This window comes from Rhinopithecus roxellana, chromosome 10 (assembly GCF_007565055.1).
Source record: "Rhinopithecus roxellana isolate Shanxi Qingling chromosome 10, ASM756505v1, whole genome shotgun sequence".
Lineage (NCBI taxonomy): Eukaryota > Metazoa > Chordata > Mammalia > Primates > Cercopithecidae > Rhinopithecus > Rhinopithecus roxellana.
In genome coordinates, this window is record NC_044558.1 from 35,232,912 (window position 1) to 35,252,900 (window position 19,989).

Below are 19,989 nucleotides of genomic sequence, written 5' to 3' on the forward strand. Positions count from 1 at the left end.
AGGAAGTTAGGCTCCCACGCTCTCACAGAAACTGGGAGATAGCTGTGCTCTCTCCCTTGATGTTTACACTCAAAGAGTGGCTCACGGGTCCTTGAGAAAGCCTTATCTAGGTCATAAAACTGACAACAGGCTTATCTAATTTTCAGAAGTATTTGTATATATTTCAAAGAGAGGAGAAAGTACTGACATTATAATTACAAATTCTGTAAAGTAAATGTTCTGAGAAAATGGAGGGGAAGGACATCCTTCCCTTCTATTCAATAGGCAGAATTAAGCCCCTATTTAAAATTTGTATTTGTTGGCGAGGTGCAGTGGCTCATGCCTGTAATCCCAGCACTTTGGGAGGCCCAGGTGAGTGGATCATGAGGTCAGGAGTTTGAGACCAGCCTGACCAACATGGTGAAACCCCGTCTCTGCTAAAAATACAAAATAAATAAATAAATAAATAAATAAATAAATAAAATAAAAATCAGCTGGGCGTGGTGGTGGGTGCCTGTAATCTCAGCTACTCCAGAGGCTGAGGCAGGAGAATTGCTTGAACCCTGGAGTAGGAGGCTGCAGTGAGCAGAGATCGTGCCACTGCACTCCAGCCTGGGTGACAGTGCAAGACTCCATCTCAAAAAAAAAAAAAAAGTTGTATTTGGTATTTGTCCTTGCACTGTTTATGTTTATTGGAGAAGCTTAGAAATTAAAATAATAATTTTATAAGTTTAGATTAAGATTTTTTGAGAGGAATTTTGTGACTGAAGTTTTGATGTTCTAATTAGGTTGAAATTAGATTTTATAGTTAGGAAACTTCTGTCATCAAAAGTCCAGCTGAAAGAGTATGAGAAATCTTCACAGTTCTTTAATTTGTGCTATATCATTCTGTGGGCCAATAGCTCTATTTAGGGATGTCATAATTTCAATTAATTTATTTTTTCTTTTTTCCTCTCATTGTCATTAAAAAAACTGAGTTTATTATATTGCTGGCTTTTTTTATTCACATGGATTGTTAAATAGAAGACTGTTCTGAGATTGACAGAGATATTAGTTTCTTTATCTGTATAATTTCTCCAAATACATATAAGCATTCTCCGAATATACTTTTTTACCATTATTAAAGTATATCATGTCACATTAATCAAAATCAATTATTTTAAATTGATGTTAGTTATATTTTATTTCTTATATACTTTCTAGCTTCATTCATCTGTTCATTTCTTTAGGGTGCAACCTTGACATTTTTGAGTTCTGATGCCAGCCTTCCAGAAAGCATGAAAGAAAACACGTTTTTTAAACTCCGAATCACATATATTGATCAAATAGCTTTGGATTCTCTCAAGTAAGTTAAATATGCATTTGGCATTTTGAAGCAGGTGAAAACACTATTTTTAAATTATCTTAAAATGACATTCTACTGCAAGGTATTTATAACTTCGTTAAGGTTTATATTTTTAAAAAACAAGCACAGCTACATGTGTATTTTATGTACTATCTTGTACTCAAATACACTTCATGTGTGGGAACAGTTATAATCAATCAAATATTTTAAAATATTCATTTTTATGTTAAAGATACCTTATTAGTATGCCTTTGCTATAACACTTTTATTTTACCAAATATTACCAAAAGGAATAAATTTTTTTAAAAAAGGGTATCAATACAATATTGTAACAATTTTTTTTTTTTTTTTTTGAGACGGAGTCTCGCTCTGTCGCCCAGGCTGGAGTGCAGTGGCCGGATCTCAGCTCACTGCAAGCTCCGCCTCCCGGGTTCACGCCATTCTCCTGCCTCAGCCTCCCGAGTAGCTGGGACTACAGGCGCCCGCCACCTCGCCCGGCTAATTTTTTGTATATTTTAGTAGAGACGGGGTTTCACCGTGTTAGCCAGGATGGTCTTGATCTCCTGACCTCGTGATCCACCCGTCTCGGCCTCCCAAAGTGCTGGGATTACAGGCTTGAGCCACCGCGCCCGGCCAACAATTTTTTTCACGTTGTTATGATGATGACTTTTTTAGTATCTAAAAAAGTCTCAGGGTCCCATATGCTTACAGTATTCATTGATTGATAAAGTACATAGTAAAAATTAGTTCTATACATCAAACATTGCTTTTAAAATGATTTTTTAAGTAACAGGAATATATACATGTGATTTTAAAAACATATATAATTCCCGTGATTTTATATATGTATGTTAGAGGCTATATCCTACAAAGTGGCTGTAAGAAGTCTGTGTTCATCATTTACTATATTGCTAAAAATGAACGCATTTGAGGGGGCTTTTAAAATAACATTTTTTCATCTTATGCTTTGCAAGGTAAAATTGCTTTTAAATTTAATAGTTGTAATTAAATATTTAAAACATTAAAATTGTTACAAAAATGAATGTTGGCCAGGTACAGTGGCTCACTCCTGTAATCCCAGCACTTTGGGAGGCCAAGGTGGGCGGATCACAAGGTCAAGAGTTCGAGACCAGCCTGGCCAATATGGTGAAACCCCGTCTCTACCAAAAAATACAAAAATCAGCTGGGCATGGTGACAGGCGCCTGTAGTCCCAGCTACTCAGAAGGCTAAGGTGGGAGAATCTCTTGAACTTGGGAGGCGGAGGTTGCAGTGAGCCCAGATCACGCCACTGCACTCCAGCCTGGGTAACAGAGCGAAACTGCGTCTCAAAAAACAAACAAACGAAACAAAAACCAAGAATGTTTACAAATAGTCCTTGTAAGATTTTAAGGATTTTAGCTCTCAATTTAATCTTCTTGGGCATCAAAGCAGAAGGCAGAGTTGAGACTTGATTAAATTCTAAGCACTCTTCCAAGTGTGAGAGTTTCTTTGAGTCTGGAGCAGGGAAGAGCTTAGAGTTTTATACTCAAGATTGTAAAATAGAATATATAGATATATATTTCATTCCTGTGAACATGTCAATTGCAGAACTGCTTCTATGGAACAGGAGGATGATATAATCATTCAAGAAACCAATGATAGGCTGGTCTTTAAGGCAATTCAAGGTATGTGTTCTTACTATACTCTCAAGTACTTTGAATTTTCAATCCTTTTTTTTTTTTATAATCAGTAAAACAACATTTTTCCAGGTATTTCTCAGTGGCACTTGATTTATATTTACCCTTTGCTTATTTTAAAAAGTATACATACATACTTTTATTGTTTAGGATTTCTAAACGTTTTAAGATTTTTCTTACTTTAATGGTCCCAACTAGTATTATATGAATTATAAAATTCAGTGTTTTAGAAATTACTAGATAATATGGGTTTTACTTATAAGCTGAATGAAATGTAAAAGTAATTTTTGTAATATAATACTTATCTTATGTATTACATAGTATCCTGAAGAGGTCTGTGATGTCCTAGTGTAAAAGAAAAAAAATGGAAGATTGGGAGCCAGATTCATGTTTGGACTCTGTTGTTCAAGACACACATGACTTTGGAGAAATCCCTTGCATCTCTTTCTTCATCTCTAAAACAGAGATGATAATACTTCTCTTATTAAATTTCCAGGGTTGTTGTGGGTGATAAATTAGATATATTTCAGTTTTGGATACTAAAACATTTTCCAAATTTTGGAAGATGCAGTATAGTAGACTCGATTAGACAGTTACTCTGTTGGATCTCATATTCCAAAATGGAGAAAGGTATTAAACAAGCAATCACAGAAGTTAACATGTAATTTATAATTTTTTTTTTTTTTTTTTTTTTTTTTTTTTTGAGAGAGAGCCTTGCTCCTTTGCCTGGGCTGGAGTGCAGCGGCACAGTCACAGCTCACTGCTCCTCAGATTCCTGGTTTCAAGTGACCCTCCTTGCCTCAGCTTCCTGAGTAGCCAGGACTACAGGTGCATGCCACCACACCTGGCTAAATTTTTTTTTTCTTTCTGTTTTTGTAGAGACAGGGTCTTGCTATGTTCTGCAGGGTAGTCTGGAACTTCTGGGCTCAAGTGATCTTCCCATCTCAGCCTCACAAAGTGCTGGGATTATAGTCATGAGCCATCACACTTGACCTAATGTATAAATTTTCATGAATCCTGATTTATCTTTTAAAGATAAGGCGCTCACAGTAAGAAGGCAAGAAACAGATTTGAGAAGTTTTGTTTGGACTCTCAAATGTTCTTGATGCCAAAGTTTGTAAACAGTTTTCTCTATTATATCATAGTCAATACACTATTTGTCACAATTGAACTTAGTGACATTTGTTTTTTTTCTCTCATGTATTATATCTAATAACTGCTTTAGTAAAGTTACCAATCTATTCTTAAGTAAATATGGTACAAAGCGCATTAAGTGAAATAACAGCTACAAGGAGAATGACAGGGATCTAAGCAAATAACCTCTTATGAAATATGTAAGTATAGGATAGAATTCAAAAGCCTTGATGCTATTTTATATACAAGTTACAATTTGAAGATTTCAAACTATTTTTAAAATGTTGAACTGATAATTTGTGAATTACTTGCCTGTCATCAATTTTGTAATTCAGTTGATAAAAACTAAGAAAAGGAAAACAGGTTAAAGATATGGGGGTGGTTAAAGAGGTTGTCTACGCAACAAAATCTAAGATTTTATTTGTAATATTTAGGTTATTCTGTTGGTGATAAAGTGAAACTGTATTTTTCTGTTTTAAAAATATAACACTTCCACCACACAGTGGTGCTATTGTTCTGGCATATTTACATGTGATTTTATATTTAATCCTCTTGATTAAAAACATCCTATTTTCCAGAGTCTTTTGTCTTACATTTGATTTGTTTGAATATTCTCGAATTCCTTATTTCAGTTACATCAACTTTATTTTTCTTATGAAAGATAACTGTGGCTTTATACATTTATGCATAGGAACAATTTGTTTTCATCTCTCTTGTTGAACAGATGTGCTAAAAGAAAAACTACATAAAAGAGGTGTTCGTATTTTGACTGGATTGGGAAAATACTTTCAACAGTTGGACAAGGAAGAAAATGGACTTTTAGATAAGGCAGATTTTAAGCAAGCTCTAAAAGTGTTTCACTTAGAAGTGTCTGAAAAGGTATGTGCTGCAGAAAATTCTCTGCAGCAGATAATATGTTATTCTTAGGTGGCATTATTCACTGTTCTACTGAAATTTTAGTTTTCATTTATTTTCTCCTTCTCTATGCCCTGTTATCAGTCAGTGTTAAGCTATCAGGTGACAAGCCCTGTTGGTTTTTAAAGTTTAAATATTGTTCCATCCTATATTTATAAAGAGCTTAATAAGCAGGCATTGTGCTAAGCTCTGAGATAATACTCTATACTCTTGAGATCACCATAATTGGAGGAAAATGAACGTAAAACAAAATATGTATTCGATGGAGAATGTTTTTGGAACACGGGATAGATACTTGATTCCAAGACAGGTTCTGGGGAAGGAGAGCAAAGATCATGGAAGGATGCCTGGAGAAGGATACAACTAAGCTGAGTTTTGAAGGTTGAGGAAGAATTAACCAAACAAGGGAGAAAGAGGAGTGTGAATCAGACAATGTGTATTTTGTGAAAAGGAGACACATATGTGAAAGCTTGGAGGGGAAGGGAGTGTGGCCTGTTTCTGACACTGCAAATGATTAATAATCTTCACACATACTGTTCCCTCCACCGTGAATAGTCTACTAGATCTTTGCTTGCTGGGTTTTCTTAGCATTCAGGCCACAGCTTTCTCTGTCAAGAGCATTACCCTGACACTTCTGTCTAAAAGAGCACTCCCATTTGATCTTTGGTCCTTTCTATAACAATTTCTCGTTTTATTATCATTTTTTTTCATGCCATTTTGTAAGTATTTTCTGGCTCTGCCTGCAAGTAAATCATTAAGTCTCATCAGGGTGGGGACCAGAGTGTTTTTGTGTTCCTGCTCTTTTTCTAACATCTGAAATAGAACCCAGCATATGGAAAGTTAAGCAGATAATGCATTAGTTTGAATGGATAAATTTATGGAAGGAAAGAAAAGAGAAGAATGGAGAGAAACGTCTGGTACATAAAGTCTTGCACGTCATGCTAAGAAGATTGGATTTTATTCTAAAAGCATATGAATCACATTTGTCTCAAGGATATCAGATAACGGATCTCTTGCACTGTTCTCTTTTGCTTCAAATGATCTTGTCACAAGATGTGTATTTTGTAGAAAGAATACTGTAAATTGAACTTAGGACACTTAGGTTCAAGTTCTGGCTTTACTATTTGAACTGTGTGATCTTGGACCAGTCTTTTAACTTTTTTGATTGAGGGGCTCTGCCTGAGCAATCCAAAGGTAATTGTTATTGTTAGAGTTGCTTGGAAGCTCAAATGAGAAAATTACATGGGAATCTGCCATATCAGCTGTACAATTCTGTGCTAATATCATGTTGCCTAACGTTGTTCTGACATACCCATCTTTTTGGTTTTTATGATGTTTAATCTTTTGCCCACCTAGTGATACATACTAGGGATCATCTAACTTCCCCTCTTCCTTTTGTAGATTAAAACAACAACAACAACAACAACAACAACAACAACAATAAAGCAGCAATAGGAAATTAGAAAACCTTAATGTCTTTGTTACAATCACTTGAGTGAGAATGGAAAATCACACAAACTATGTTTCCTCTGCTTTCACACAGCAATAATCAACACAGAATACTTCTGCAACCAAATGCATATGGGGGTTCCACACATACCAAACAGTTGAAACCCAGTGGACAGCCTCTAATTCAATTCAATTCTGACATTATCTACCTAGAGATAGACTCAGATCCCACAGGGTGAGATCTCAGTTCTACAAGACAACCCCTGCCCCCAACACACTCTGCATAGGGCACCAGTCACAGGTTTGGGTCCCTGGAACTTGTGGTCAACTAATTTCAAGTTTGGGGTTTCTACGACCCACTCCTTGGGTTCAATTAATTTGCTGGAGCAGCTCACAAAACTCAGGAAAACTTATATTTACCTGTTTATTCTCATGGATATTACAAAGGATACAGATGAAGAGATGAATAGGGCAAGGTATGGGGGAAGGAGTGCAGAACTTTCATACCCTCCCTGGGTGCCACCCTCCAGGAACCTCCACAACCTTAGCTACCAGAAACTCCCTGAACCCTGTCCTCTTGACTTTTCTATGGAGACTACATTGGATAGACATGACTGATACATGGACAACTGTGTAGAAATGTGATTGGACAAAAGTGTATGACCTAATACTGATAGACTGAAGAAGGAAACCCAGTAAGGAATGCCTGTTCAGACTCTTCTTGGCCTCTGTGCAGCATTCCTTCCTCCATGGTGGGAGCAGGACCCCTTCTGAAATGGAGGTCTTATGGCCTACAATTAGACAAGGTAGGTCAGAGAATTTTTTATGGCCAGCTCCAACACAGAAAGGCAGGAGATGATTCCTGCCTTGAAGAGGGGAAAGAGCAGGTGAAAGAAGGGCAGGAGAAGGTCAGAGAGGGAGAGAGAGAGATTCCATTTTCTGAGGCCTAAAGTGCCCTAACATTATAATAAAAGACTGTAACAAGAACAAGGAAGGGCAATGGGAATTATGAACTGGGCCTATGGATGAAAATGTATATATAATATATATGTATATATTTGTGTGTTTGTGTGTGTGTGCTTGCATGTGTGTGTATGTGCTTATGTGTGTGTGTATGTGTTTATAAAATAACACACAAGTAATTAATAGCTGATGTAGGACTAGAACCCAGTTAATATGTTCCCATCTAGTACTTTTTCTGTATCATAACAATACTTCCCTTTTTGATTAATTTGCTAAATTGTTATGATTAGGTCTAGGAACAAAAACTATAGTAATTATATAAGACTTCTAACATAGAGGGAACATATTATGAAAATATGAGCACGCGTCCTCCTTTTCTCATATATTTTAATATTTTATATTTTTTCTGTAATATCACTGTAAACTGCTCATGCAATGATAAGCACATACAAACAGCTCGAGAAGAAGAACTTAAGAATCATTAACCTAGGTCTAATTTTGAAACTAGAGAATGTTTGTGGGAAGGCATAGTAAGCCATTCTCCCTGATTTGAGATTTAAAAAAATTGACATGTACCCTAAAAAGCCTAATTTATATAGAGATATTATCAGTGATTTCCTTCAGCTTTTTTTCAATGTAATTATTTTCCATTGTGTACCATATCTTTGAAAGAAAGGGTATATATATATATATATATATATGTATATCTCTTAAGTATATATAAATATAAATATGTATTTCTTGTTGACGATTATGTTAAATTACTCAATTCTTGAAAATTATTTCTTTTAAGCTTTAAGAAGTATCTTTCAATTCTAGTAATCCATGAATTGGATGAGCCAATTGGTCTTCTCCTGTGCATATTACTCATGATTTTAAAGGTCAAGCTCATCTTCAGTTTAAATGCACAGACGCTTAAAGTCTGCATAATGTGCAGTACATTATGATAGACAAAGATGTATGGGGTTGTTGAGAACTGAGGGAAGGCAGGCATCTTTAGATTGTTTTTCTAGTTAAAGTTTTCTTTGAAAACAAAAGGAGGGAGTGGAAGATGATATTTTTTGAGTACCTATTGTTTGCTAAGCACCTTGTTAGGTATTTTATCTACATTCACATTTAAAGCTAACAGCTTGATTAAAACCTTGAAAAAATATATTTACTTGAATTTGAGAAAATGATGCTGTAATTTCATTGTTGTCAAGGAAAACTGTGTTAGAACTTTCTATTAAATAGTGCATTTGCTGAAGAAGTAAATGGTGGCCGGGCGCGGTGGCTCAAGCCTGTAATCCCAGCACTTTGGGAGGCCGAGACGGGCGGATCACGAGGTCAGGAGATCGAGACCATCCTGGCTAACACGGTGAAACCCCGTCTCTACTAAAAAAAATACAAAAATCTAGCCGGGCGAGGTGGCGGGCGCCTGTAGTCCCAGCTACTCCGAGGCTGAGGCAGGAGAATGGCGTAAACCCGGGAGGCGGAGCTTGCAGTGAGCTGAGATCCGGCCACTGCACTCCAGCCTGGGCAACAGAGCGAGACTCCGTCTCAAAAAAAATAAAAAATAAAAAAATAAAAATAAAAAAAAAAAGAAGTAAATGGTAATGTAATGGTAAAGTGAATAAACTGGCATAAGGGACTTATTCAAAATTATACCTTTCAGTGTAAATTATAGAATGATATTAGAGTCATTCAAATTTATATTTTCAAGCATGAAGACTAGCAGAAATATAATTAGTGGTTATAATGCCATTGGAAGCACTCCAGGACCGAATGTGACTTTTGAATTAACACAGATATAATACATTAAAAATATTTAAATGTTTAAAATTGAGTAAATGGTAACCACAAATACACAGACACACACAGATATCTATATATCTCTATGTAGATAGATGTATAGTTATAGAAATAAAGTTGAAAAGATAAATTTGTTTCCAGAGCATGGGGAGGGGGGTTGGTATACAAGGAAAATGGAAAGTTGGTCAAAAGGTACAAGTTTTCATTACACAGTGGATTAAGTTATGGTTGATCTATTGCACAGCATGGTAACTATAGTTTATAATAATGTATACTTCAAAATACCTAAAAGGGAGGATTTTAAATGTTCTCATCACAAAGAAATGATAAATATTTAAGATGATAGATGTGACTGTATTCTACAATATACACATGTATTGAAATACATGTATTGAAATATCATATTGTACCCTATAACTATATACAATTATTTGTCCATCAAAAATAAAACTTAAAAAAGATACATTTGTGAGCTATTGCCACTCCTAAATGGCTCCTAACTTTACAGAACCGTTCACCATAGGTTCCTGTAAATCATGTTTTTAGTGGCTTTGATTGGATTTTTATGTAACTTCCTCAATTTTCTTATTAAATGAGTTATCATACCTAGGACTTCAGAAGATGTAACAAAATACAACTAAGATGATTTTGTTGTGACAGTATATAACTTAAAATTGCAACAGTTATCTCTGATTATTTCTAGGATTTTGAGTCTGCATGGCTAATTCTGGATGATAATGGCAATGGCAAGGTTGATTACGGAGAATTCAAACGTGGTATTATTGGTGAAATGAATGAATATAGAAAATCATATGTTCGAAAGGTAACTTTGTTAAGTAATCTTTCAAATTGTTATTTTTAATAGATTGTTAGGTTCGGTATTTTAAAACTTTAATGAATTACCATTTAAAATGTTTTAAATCTGTTTACTTGTAACATATGTTGGATTTAGTAAAACAGAAAACAAGTCCATATACATACAAATCAACCCAGAATGAAGCAAAATAACTTGTGTATATATTTTAGAGAAATACTATGAGGGAAAAATAAAATTTGAAATCAAATTTTGGTTAACAAATTACTAGCTCCATAAGTTGTTGCCTCCATAAATTACTAGCTATGTGAATATATGTATTATAAAATATTCCTAAGCCTCAGTTTACTTTCTCATAGAATTGGTGTAAAGATTGAATAAGATAATGCACATACAATTCTTAGCATTGTGGCTGTTCCAGTGTCAATAGTCCAGACATTTTGTTTTAGGATGATGACTAAAGAATGTTTCTCTGGTCTTTAGAATATGCATGATAAATATTAACTTGTAAATTAAAATAATCATGTTAAATTGGAATTATAAACAGGAGTACTGACTTTAATAGGAAGCTACGTATTACTTGAGTTTTGGTAGCTATTTTTTGGAGCATACTTTTGAGCAATGTAGTTAGCTTTTTTTCTTTTGTATATGTACTTAATATTGAAACAAAGCTATTCAATATAATGTAAATAATTATATAAATCTCAAATACAGAAGTTAGTCTCTACTGGGCAAGAGACACAGTAAAAACCTTAAATTAGACAAATTCACCACATAATATTTATAAATGTGTACTTATTCATACTTTCCATGGCTTTCCTGGTGATAGGTTTGAGAATCTGGGATCGAAATTGGAGACTTATGTCTTTCATAAATCTTGGTAATGGGAACAGAGGGCAAGAGAAGTGTTATGCAGTTCTGTATTAGTTTGCTTGGGCTGCCATAACAAAATACCGCAGACTAGGTGACTGAAATAACAGAAATTTATTGTCTCATAGCTCTGGAGGTTAGAAGTTCCCAAACAACGTGTCAGCAGGTTTGGTTTCTTCTGAGGCCTGTCTCCTTGGCTTGCAGATGGCTGCCTGTTCTCTGTGTCCTCACATGGTCTTCCCTTTGTCTGTGTTGTGTCCTACTGTCTTTTATTTATTTATTTTTTTGAGATGGAGTCTTGCTCTGTTGCCCAGGCTGGAGGGCAGTGGTGTGATCTTTGTTCACTGCAACCTCCCACTTCTGGGTTCAAGCGATTCTCCTGTCTCAGCCTCCCAAGTAGCTGGGATTACAGGCATGTGCCACCATGCTTGGCTACTTTTTGTATTTTTAGTAGAGACAGGGTTTCACCATGTTGGCCAAGCTGGTCTTGAACTCCTGACCTCAGGTGATCCACCCACGTCAGCCTCCCAAAGTGCTGGGATTACAGGCGTGAGCCACCGTGACTGGCCCTACTGCCTTCTTATAAGGAGACACCAGTCATATTGGATAAGGGGCCACCCTGATGATTTCATTTTAACTTAATTATCCCTTCAAAGGCCCTACCTTCAAATACAGTCATATTCTGAGCTACTGGGATTAGGTTCAACATATGAATTTTGGAGGAACACAAGTCAGTCTACAACAGCTTCCGTATTTCTGTGAATGCAATATTGTGAATAACCAGACTTGATTCTAGTTTTGACCCTACTGCAAATGTAGAATGTTGCTTTAGGTAGCTTTTGTCTTTCTAAGTAGTGAATACTCTTCCAATGAAATATTTCATGATATCTTATGATACTCAGAGCTACACTGAATTAGAGGAACAGTAACACAACTACATTTTAAAAAGTGTATTAAATTTCAAGAAATAGAGTAACATAACTCATTTAAAAAGTATTTCACTTTTTCATTGATTTTAGGGAGGAAATCTTTGCTAATTCACTTCTTGAGTTAAAATATTCGTCTTGGCAATCTCTTTTGGCCATTTATATGAATCCTAGAGCTGGAAGTTACCTGAGAGGTCTTTTACCCATCTCTTCAGTTTTCAGGGGAGAGAGGTCATGGAAATAGAGGTCAGGTTACTTTCTCAAAGTCAGGATGCTAGAAAGTGGTAGAACTTTCTAATTGAGTACAGATTTCCTAATATCTTGCTTCACTATCTTTTTCTCTTGTATTTATAACAGTTCTTTCATATATCACTATAGTACTTTTAAAATGCCGTCTTTATAGTTCAGAAATAACCTACTATAAAATAGAAAATTAGATTCCTATGTCTAATAATTTTACTTAAAAAATAACATTTGTCAGGCTGGGCATGGTGGCTCGCGCCTGTAATCCCAGCACTTTGGGAGGCCGAGGCAGGTGGATCACCTGAGGTTAGGAATTCGAGATCAGCCTGACTAACATGGCAAAACCCTGTCTCTATTAAAATACCAAAAATAGCTGGGCCTGGTGGCAGGCGCCTGTAGTCCCAGCTACTCACTTGGTAGGCTGAGGGAGGAGAATTGCTTGAACCTGGGAGGAGGAGATTGCACTGAGCTGAGATCACATCTTACACTCCAGCCTGGGTGACAGAGCGAGACTCTGTCTCAAAACAAAACAACCAACTAACAAACTAATAATAATAACATTTGTCTATTAGGCCTTTATGAAACTGGATTTCAACAAAACTGGCAGCGTGCCTATTATAAACATAAGAAAATGTTACTGTGCAAAGAAGCATTCTCAAGTGATTTCAGGTAATTATTCGGAGTTAAAATGCATTGGACTTTGAAAATGTTACTTAAAGATAATATCTTTATATTAATTTAAACCTTAGATTGAGGCATTGGGGGGGAAATAAACTATTTTTTTGAACCAGAAACTTAAGAACTATTTGCCTTTCTTCATTTAATAGTTCTTAGGTCTATTGCCTGTACTCGATTATTTGATATTTATTATCAATATAGAACTCATTTCCTATTTAGGAGATAGTAAGAGATTTAAGTTAAAAATAATGAAATAGCTTTAGAAAATAGATAAATACATATGCAGGTTCTCAGAGTTATTTCTACTATATCTTCTTATATAGTTATCCATACTTAAGGATTTAAGTGAAATGAAGGAGTGTCTTTCTCTAGGGATGGAACGATACATAGAAAGAACATACATGTATCTATCAAAATTTGAGGATATTGTAAATTCCATAAAGTAACTCTAGAGATTCATATCCTACTGTATTTTTTCTAACTTTTTTACGTAATTGTTTTGTAAGTGCATCCTTTTTATAAAGAAAGCATTTGACCACAACTCTCCTCTTTACATTTCCTTCCATAGAAGTCAAAATTATCATTTAGCATATATATTTCAGCTAATACATTATGAATTTTACTTATTCTATGAATTTTCATGGCTATGTGCATACTATAAATATTTAATACTTTTTGAAGTTTTTTTGACATGAAAGGTACAGTGAAGATAATGTTATATAATTTGCTTTTTACACTCACCAGTATGTTTTGGAGTTCCTTATATGTTAGTCTACATTGAGCCTTGTTATTTTTTATCTTGCAGTATACTATTCTTTTTATAAATCAATATACTATAATTTACCTAGCCATTGTTTTATTGTTAGATTTTAAGTTCTAATTATTGATCAACAACTAATGAAGCAATAAATGCGCTTATTTGTGACTCTGCAGGCCTGTTTTCTGCTGCTTCCCTGGAGTGATATTAATACCTAGAATTACTGGGATGTCTGCATTTAAAATTTTAAGTGATACTTCCAAATGACATTGTAAAATGACTATACTAGATTATATAGCCATTTGTTGAAGAGTTCTTTTCCTCCACAACTTTGCCAAAAACTTTCACTTTGCCAATCTGATAGGTTAAAAAAAATAATGGAGTTCCTTCATTACTAGGGAGGTTAAACATATATTTGTACATTTATTGATTGTCCATTTTTAAGGAATATTTATTGACCATATTTTATAATAATTTCTTTTCAACTTGTAACTTTAATTCTGTACTGCTAAATACTATAGAATACTATTATTTTTAGAATTTTATTCCTTACTGTTAAAAGAGAAACACTGTAATTACTTTGGTTTCTTATCATCATTAACTCTTATATATGGTTAATTTGTCACTTTTAATTATGAAATGAAAAATGTGAGATTAGGTTATGAAGATTAAAGCTAATCATCACTGGATTCCAAATTTCTAATTACCTATTTCTGGTTGAAATAGTTTAATTTGCTTATTCATGACATTAAATAAATTACAGCTACTCTAAGAGAATTTCTAGTGTATATTTAATTGGTGCTAGTGTATTTTTTTCCTTTAAACACATGTCACTGTCTGTTTCTTTCTCTTAGTCATACTAAATATAAGAACGAAATAGTTTCACACCATGTATTTTTTCTCTTTCTCTTTTCTCATCTAATAATATTAATTAGGTTGCTAAAATAGCTTCAGGTTTATTACGTTTCATGGAATTTTTGATGAGGGTTTTATTTTTGTTGTTGTTGGGAAAGCCTTTCTTCGTTTCAGAAATTCCATAATTTGTCTTTGCGTTCACATTAAGAATGACAACAGGTAAGCTAAATATTCCTAAATAGAAGAAAACTTGTCACTGTATTTCAAAGAAGAAAAAAAGTACCCCATTATTATTTATTATTGCAAATTATAATCTATTCATATGCCCACCTCTGGGATATAGTTTGTTCACAATTTACAATTAATTTCAAGGTAAGGCTCTTATACCACATACAATTTAATTTTAACTATAGAAAATATTCCTTCTTAAATTTGCTTAAGTAATATATTAGAAAAAAGTATTTTAAGGTTTAATATAAATGGGATATCCCAAATACATTTCTGTGTAATCATTTTAGAAATACAACATTTGTTGCTGTAAATATTTTCTAGTCTCCGAGGGGACTGAAAAAAATTTAGTTATAGGTGATAGGAGGTAGATATTTCCTGGGTGAGGGATATAAAGAAGGTATGAAATTCTTCACTATTTGAAATATAAATCAGAGTGAAAAATGTTTCCTCAGAAAAAAACTGTGTTAAAACTCCTCTGTTCGAAAGTATGGATGGTAAACAAAGAGGGAAATTTCACCAAAATTTATGTTTTTATATAGATTGGATCTTGATTAATTTTTAGCCTTGACTAACATTCAATTAAAACTTCATTTTATTATTTTATATTACCATCTCTATGTAGCATCATTATTCAGTCTTTTTACATTCAACTTGTATTTTATAGAATAATCACTTTTTCTCTATTTCTTGTGTATGTTTTTAAAAGAAAGCAAACTTCTTAATATTCAAAGTAGATTTCATTCCTTTAGTTTGGAAGACACTTTGCAATGCATTATTGTCTATGTCCATTAAAGAACCTCTGGTTTGAGGGAAAAAAATTAACTCTCACCTTAATTTTGTCCACCCCGTTAGACAAACTGTTTGAGTGGTATTCCCATCTAAGCCTGTTGTTTAAAACATAACCTGACTTTAAAACGTTTTAGATTCCAAGTCTTTGCTATTGTGAATAGTGCTGCAGTAAACATATGTGTGCATGTGTCTTTATAGCAGCAGGATTTATAATCCTTTGGGTATATACCCAGTAATCAGATGGCTAGGTCAAATGGTATTTCTAGTTCTAGATCCTTGAGGAATCGCCACACTGTGTTCCACAATGGTTGAACTAGTTTACAGTCCCACCAGCAGTGTAAAAGTGTTCCTATTTCTCCACATCCTCTCCAGCACCTGTTGTCTCCTGACTTTTTAATGATTGTCATTCTAACTGGTGTGAGATGGTATCTCATTATGGTTTTGATTTGCATTTCTCTGATGGCGAATGATGAATCCAAATGTCCATCAGTGACAGACTGGATTAAGAAAATGTGGCACATATACACCATGGAATACTATGCAGCCATAAAAAAGGATGAGTCCGTGTCCTTTGTAGGGACATGGATGCAGCTGGAAACCCTCATTCTCAGCAAACTATCGCAAGAACAGAAAACCAAACACCACATGTTCTCACTCATAGGTGAGAATTGAACAATGAGATCACTTGGACACAGGAAGGGGAACATCACACACCTGGGCCTATTGTGGGGAGGGAGGAGGGAGGAGAAGGGAAGGATAGCATTAGGAGGTATACCTAATGTAAATGACGAGTTAATGGGTGCCACACACCAACACGGCACATGTATACATATGTAACAAACCTGCACGTTGTGCACATGTACTCTAGAACTTAAAGTATAATAAAAAACAACAACAACAACAAAAAAACGTTTTAGAGGGTCACATAGAAGTTTTTTGACCCTTTTTATGCTATTGTATATAGGCCTCTGTTTATTCTCTTTTCAGTGTTACCTGACCAGTCACTATAGCTTCCTTTCATCTTTCAATTCCTCTGTTCTTTTTAAAATTTTATGATACAAAAAATTGTATTCTATGCTAGGATCCTGGAGATAAATCAGTACAGGAGAGCAGGGGGCAGGGAAGGAGTGGCAAATTGAATGAGATGAAATAATTCCAGTTCATGTGTAAATCAATTGGCTGGTAGTTTGACAAAAGATTTCAAATTGTTGCATGTATTTCATAAGATGATTAAGTATTCCTTTATCATCATCAGTCATTTCACTGAAGTTTTCAGGAAACTGTTTCATACTCAGTACTATTTTACAGGCCATTCAACAGAGGAAGAAATTATATCATCTTTTCTAGAAACATTAAAAGTTGCCTGCAGCAAGTCTGATGAAGTTTCATATGGTGAATTTGAAGATTACTATGAAGGTTTAAGTATAGAAATAATAGATGATGAAGATTTTGTTACCACCTTGCGTACTCCATGGGGGATTTAGTCTTTAACAATACATATATCATCAGCACTAAGCATTTTATTGGAGAGATGATTTCAATGTAAAGGATGATCAAACACTGGAATATATTTTCCTAGGACTTCCTTTATTCTATTTTTTTGTTTGTTTTTCGTTGAGTATGGAAAGAACTATCCAGAAAGATAGATGTAGGGGCATGTGAGTGTTTGTGCATGTGTATGCCTGCTCACATGTCCATACATTTGTAAAGATGTCTTTTTGGTTTATTACTTATCTTGCATATATTTTAGAGGTCATCTTTTATTAACTTCAATAGGAAAGTTATATCTGCATCAAACAATATGGCAGCATGTATTTATTAACTAAGTTTCCTGTCCTTTCACATTGTTTTTAGCTATCTCTTCCTCAGAATATATTTGCCACCATTGTCAATTTGATAAATTAGAACTGGGCCTAAAGCCAGTGAAATAATTCAATGTGTTTTTAACATATGAAAATATTAAAGGATATGCAAGAGAAATGTTTCAAGCAGTGTGATTATAGATGTTTTCTGTATATAGAATATTTAGAATGATGGAGGTTTACCCCTATGATGCTCATTTAAATGCTGACTTGTCTTGTAAATCTTTGTCTTCTAAATTATGTACTGTTGTTGGTTAAATAGAGCACAATGTAGTTATTCTAATGATCAGTTGTATTTGTTCTTTTATTCTGTTTTTTAACAGCATCCTTTTTACCAGCATACAATTGTTATTTAGCTAGAAACAATACAATATGAAAGGGAAATGTTCTTTGTTAAGATTAATACATTATCTTATTAAACAAAGATCCTAAAAGTGTATTGTTGCAAATGTGAATCTAAGGAATAGTTCAGTAATTATTGCCTAAAATGTGAAAGCATATTTTGTATCCTAAAATGAATGTATGATATTCTAAACATCTCTTTTTGTATAACAAACAATTGAAACATTTCCTTCTAAATATATGTTATTTAATAGTTACATGTATTGTAGTCATTCTTTCTAAATTCTTTGCTAGTCATTTCTTCCTGGGAATACAGAGAAAAGAGACAACTTTATGAGTTGTTTCCAACTTCATAATTTTAAATTTTCTATGTTAATGTAACATAAATTAGAAAAAATAAGTGATTCAAAAATGAAAATATTTACTTTGTAGAATATGACTTTAGACATCACTGTATCCATCTATACTTGGCAGCAGCGTGAGAACTGTGATACATGTGAACCCAACAAATTCAAAGTTACGCTTTTCAAGATTTGAGAAAGTACTAAAACTTAGTACTAAGATATGAGAGGGAAAATATGTGTAAACCTCTTAGTGCTATTTTCACTGGCTAAATTCTTTATTTCTTGACTTTTTAAAAAATTTGGTTTAAAATTAAAACAATATGCTAGAAGACATTTTGGCAGAAATAAGTCTATAACACTATTTTTGTCACATATCTTTTTCTTGGAAAAATTTATCCAACTATAGAAATCTTAAACCATACAAATTGTTCTTGTTAAAAATGACTAATACTGGAGGTGCTCAATATGCATATAGTGTGTTTTTCATTGATAATTTTTATTTAGTTCTTAAGGAACCTATTCTTAATGTTGGCATGTCATATTTTTCTGTTTCTATAATCAGAAAATGTGTAGTCTGTTATACCGTAAAAAAAATGGGAAGCTACTTTTGGAATGTAACATGTTAACATGACAGCATACTCTTAATAGTCATCTTAATCTTCCTAACATAAGCATTCACATGTGGTGATTTGTAGGAAATATCTCTACTTACAAGATTTTTTTTGGTGTATTTTGTTAGAATTGGTGACACAATAAATCATTCTGCTTTTGGATTTGCCTCACTGCCTGCATTATTCTTTGATTTTGGTATAGTAAAATCTGTTATTTTGTATTAAACTTAATAAAAGAGCATTTAAGAGAAGTGACATTTCAAACATCCACAACACAACTGACTTTTGAAATCCTATGCTTAATAGTCTTTGTAATTCTAAAAGACCTTTTGAAAACTTTAAAATATTATATGTTGTAATGTTGTTACCTGAATTTTATAGTTATGTATATTTTATAGATCTCTATATCTTTGTAAGTTACTTGCTTGTATGTTATATAATTGCTTTCTCAGTTAACCAAACTGTTTATGGAATTGTATATATTGATTTTTCTGTTTTTACATTTTAAAAATAAAAGTTTAGGGAATTTTAAGGAAAAACTCACATTTTATTAAAAAGACAAGGGATATTATATAGGAATTTTAAGCTAACTTTTAATGGAAAGGACATACATATTTGAATGATGGAGCAATTGCAGTATAGTTAAAAATGTATGTCCCTGTTTTAAATTTTATAGTATATAAATATATGTGCTAATGAACCACTGACTCTGCAGAGAAAAAGTCACTTAGAGTAATTCATAATTTTGATACAGCTATAGATCATACCTTATTTTACATATTACTTTTGATTTCCTGTTTAAGTTGTTTGTTATCAGTTATTTCAGGAGAGAATTGTGTACATCGGGCTATGTTTACTGCAGATTATGTAACATACTTTTATGAGATTATAGTTTGTAGTGCTTGCAGATATAAAACATGTACCTTGATAAGCTATAATCACTACCAGGTTGACCAGCAAGGACAAACATGAAGTGCTTAAAAAAAAGAAAGTGCTTAAAAAAAAGAAATAGAAGGTAATGAGCATATATAAAACAAGCCAAGCAAGAGAATAGCAAAGAGAATCTGCAGAGTAGACATGGATGTATTAGTTTCTGATCATGAGAAGAAGCTCTTGTCATATCATTCCATTTTTATTTTAAAGTTCTATAAACTACTGAGGAAAATTGATTTCTTGGATGTACTTAATAAAGAATAAATGCTTCATATTGGAGCCACTGTGCACTTAATCATTATTTATTCTGCCAGTCAGTCATTTGTACAGGGTGAGTGGCACTACCCTTGCTGTAGGCCAAAGCTCTGAGATATTCTAGATTTTTCTCACATTCTCTATTATCCACTCAGTCTCACGTGTATTGGTTCTTGAATTTATCCATTGGTTCTTTAAATTTCTCTCGTTCACTGTTTTCAATGCT

General features: G+C 33.8%; 1 protein-coding gene across 9 annotated transcripts in view; it reads left to right on the top strand.

Moving 5' to 3' along the window:
• CAPS2 (calcyphosine 2) overlaps positions 1 to 19,787 on the top strand; it is a 123,701-nt gene extending 103,914 nt beyond the window's left edge. For 6 of the 9 annotated variants that reach the window (XM_030939118.1, XM_030939111.1, XM_030939113.1 and 3 more), the window contains 6 exons: positions 1,209 to 1,324; positions 2,913 to 2,989; positions 4,860 to 5,014; positions 9,957 to 10,076; positions 12,679 to 12,775; positions 16,725 to 19,787. In XM_030939118.1, coding sequence (XP_030794978.1) covers positions 1,209 to 1,324; positions 2,913 to 2,989; positions 4,860 to 5,014; positions 9,957 to 10,076; positions 12,679 to 12,775; positions 16,725 to 16,900 — 741 coding nt within the window. In that variant the 3' untranslated portion in view covers positions 16,901 to 19,787. The remainder of the gene's footprint in view (positions 1 to 1,208; positions 1,325 to 2,912; positions 2,990 to 4,859; positions 5,015 to 9,956; positions 10,077 to 12,678; positions 12,776 to 16,724) is intronic. The other 3 variants (XM_030939116.1, XM_030939117.1, XM_030939110.1) reach the window with 2 other exon arrangements.
• The last annotated feature ends 202 nt before the right edge of the window (positions 19,788 to 19,989 follow it).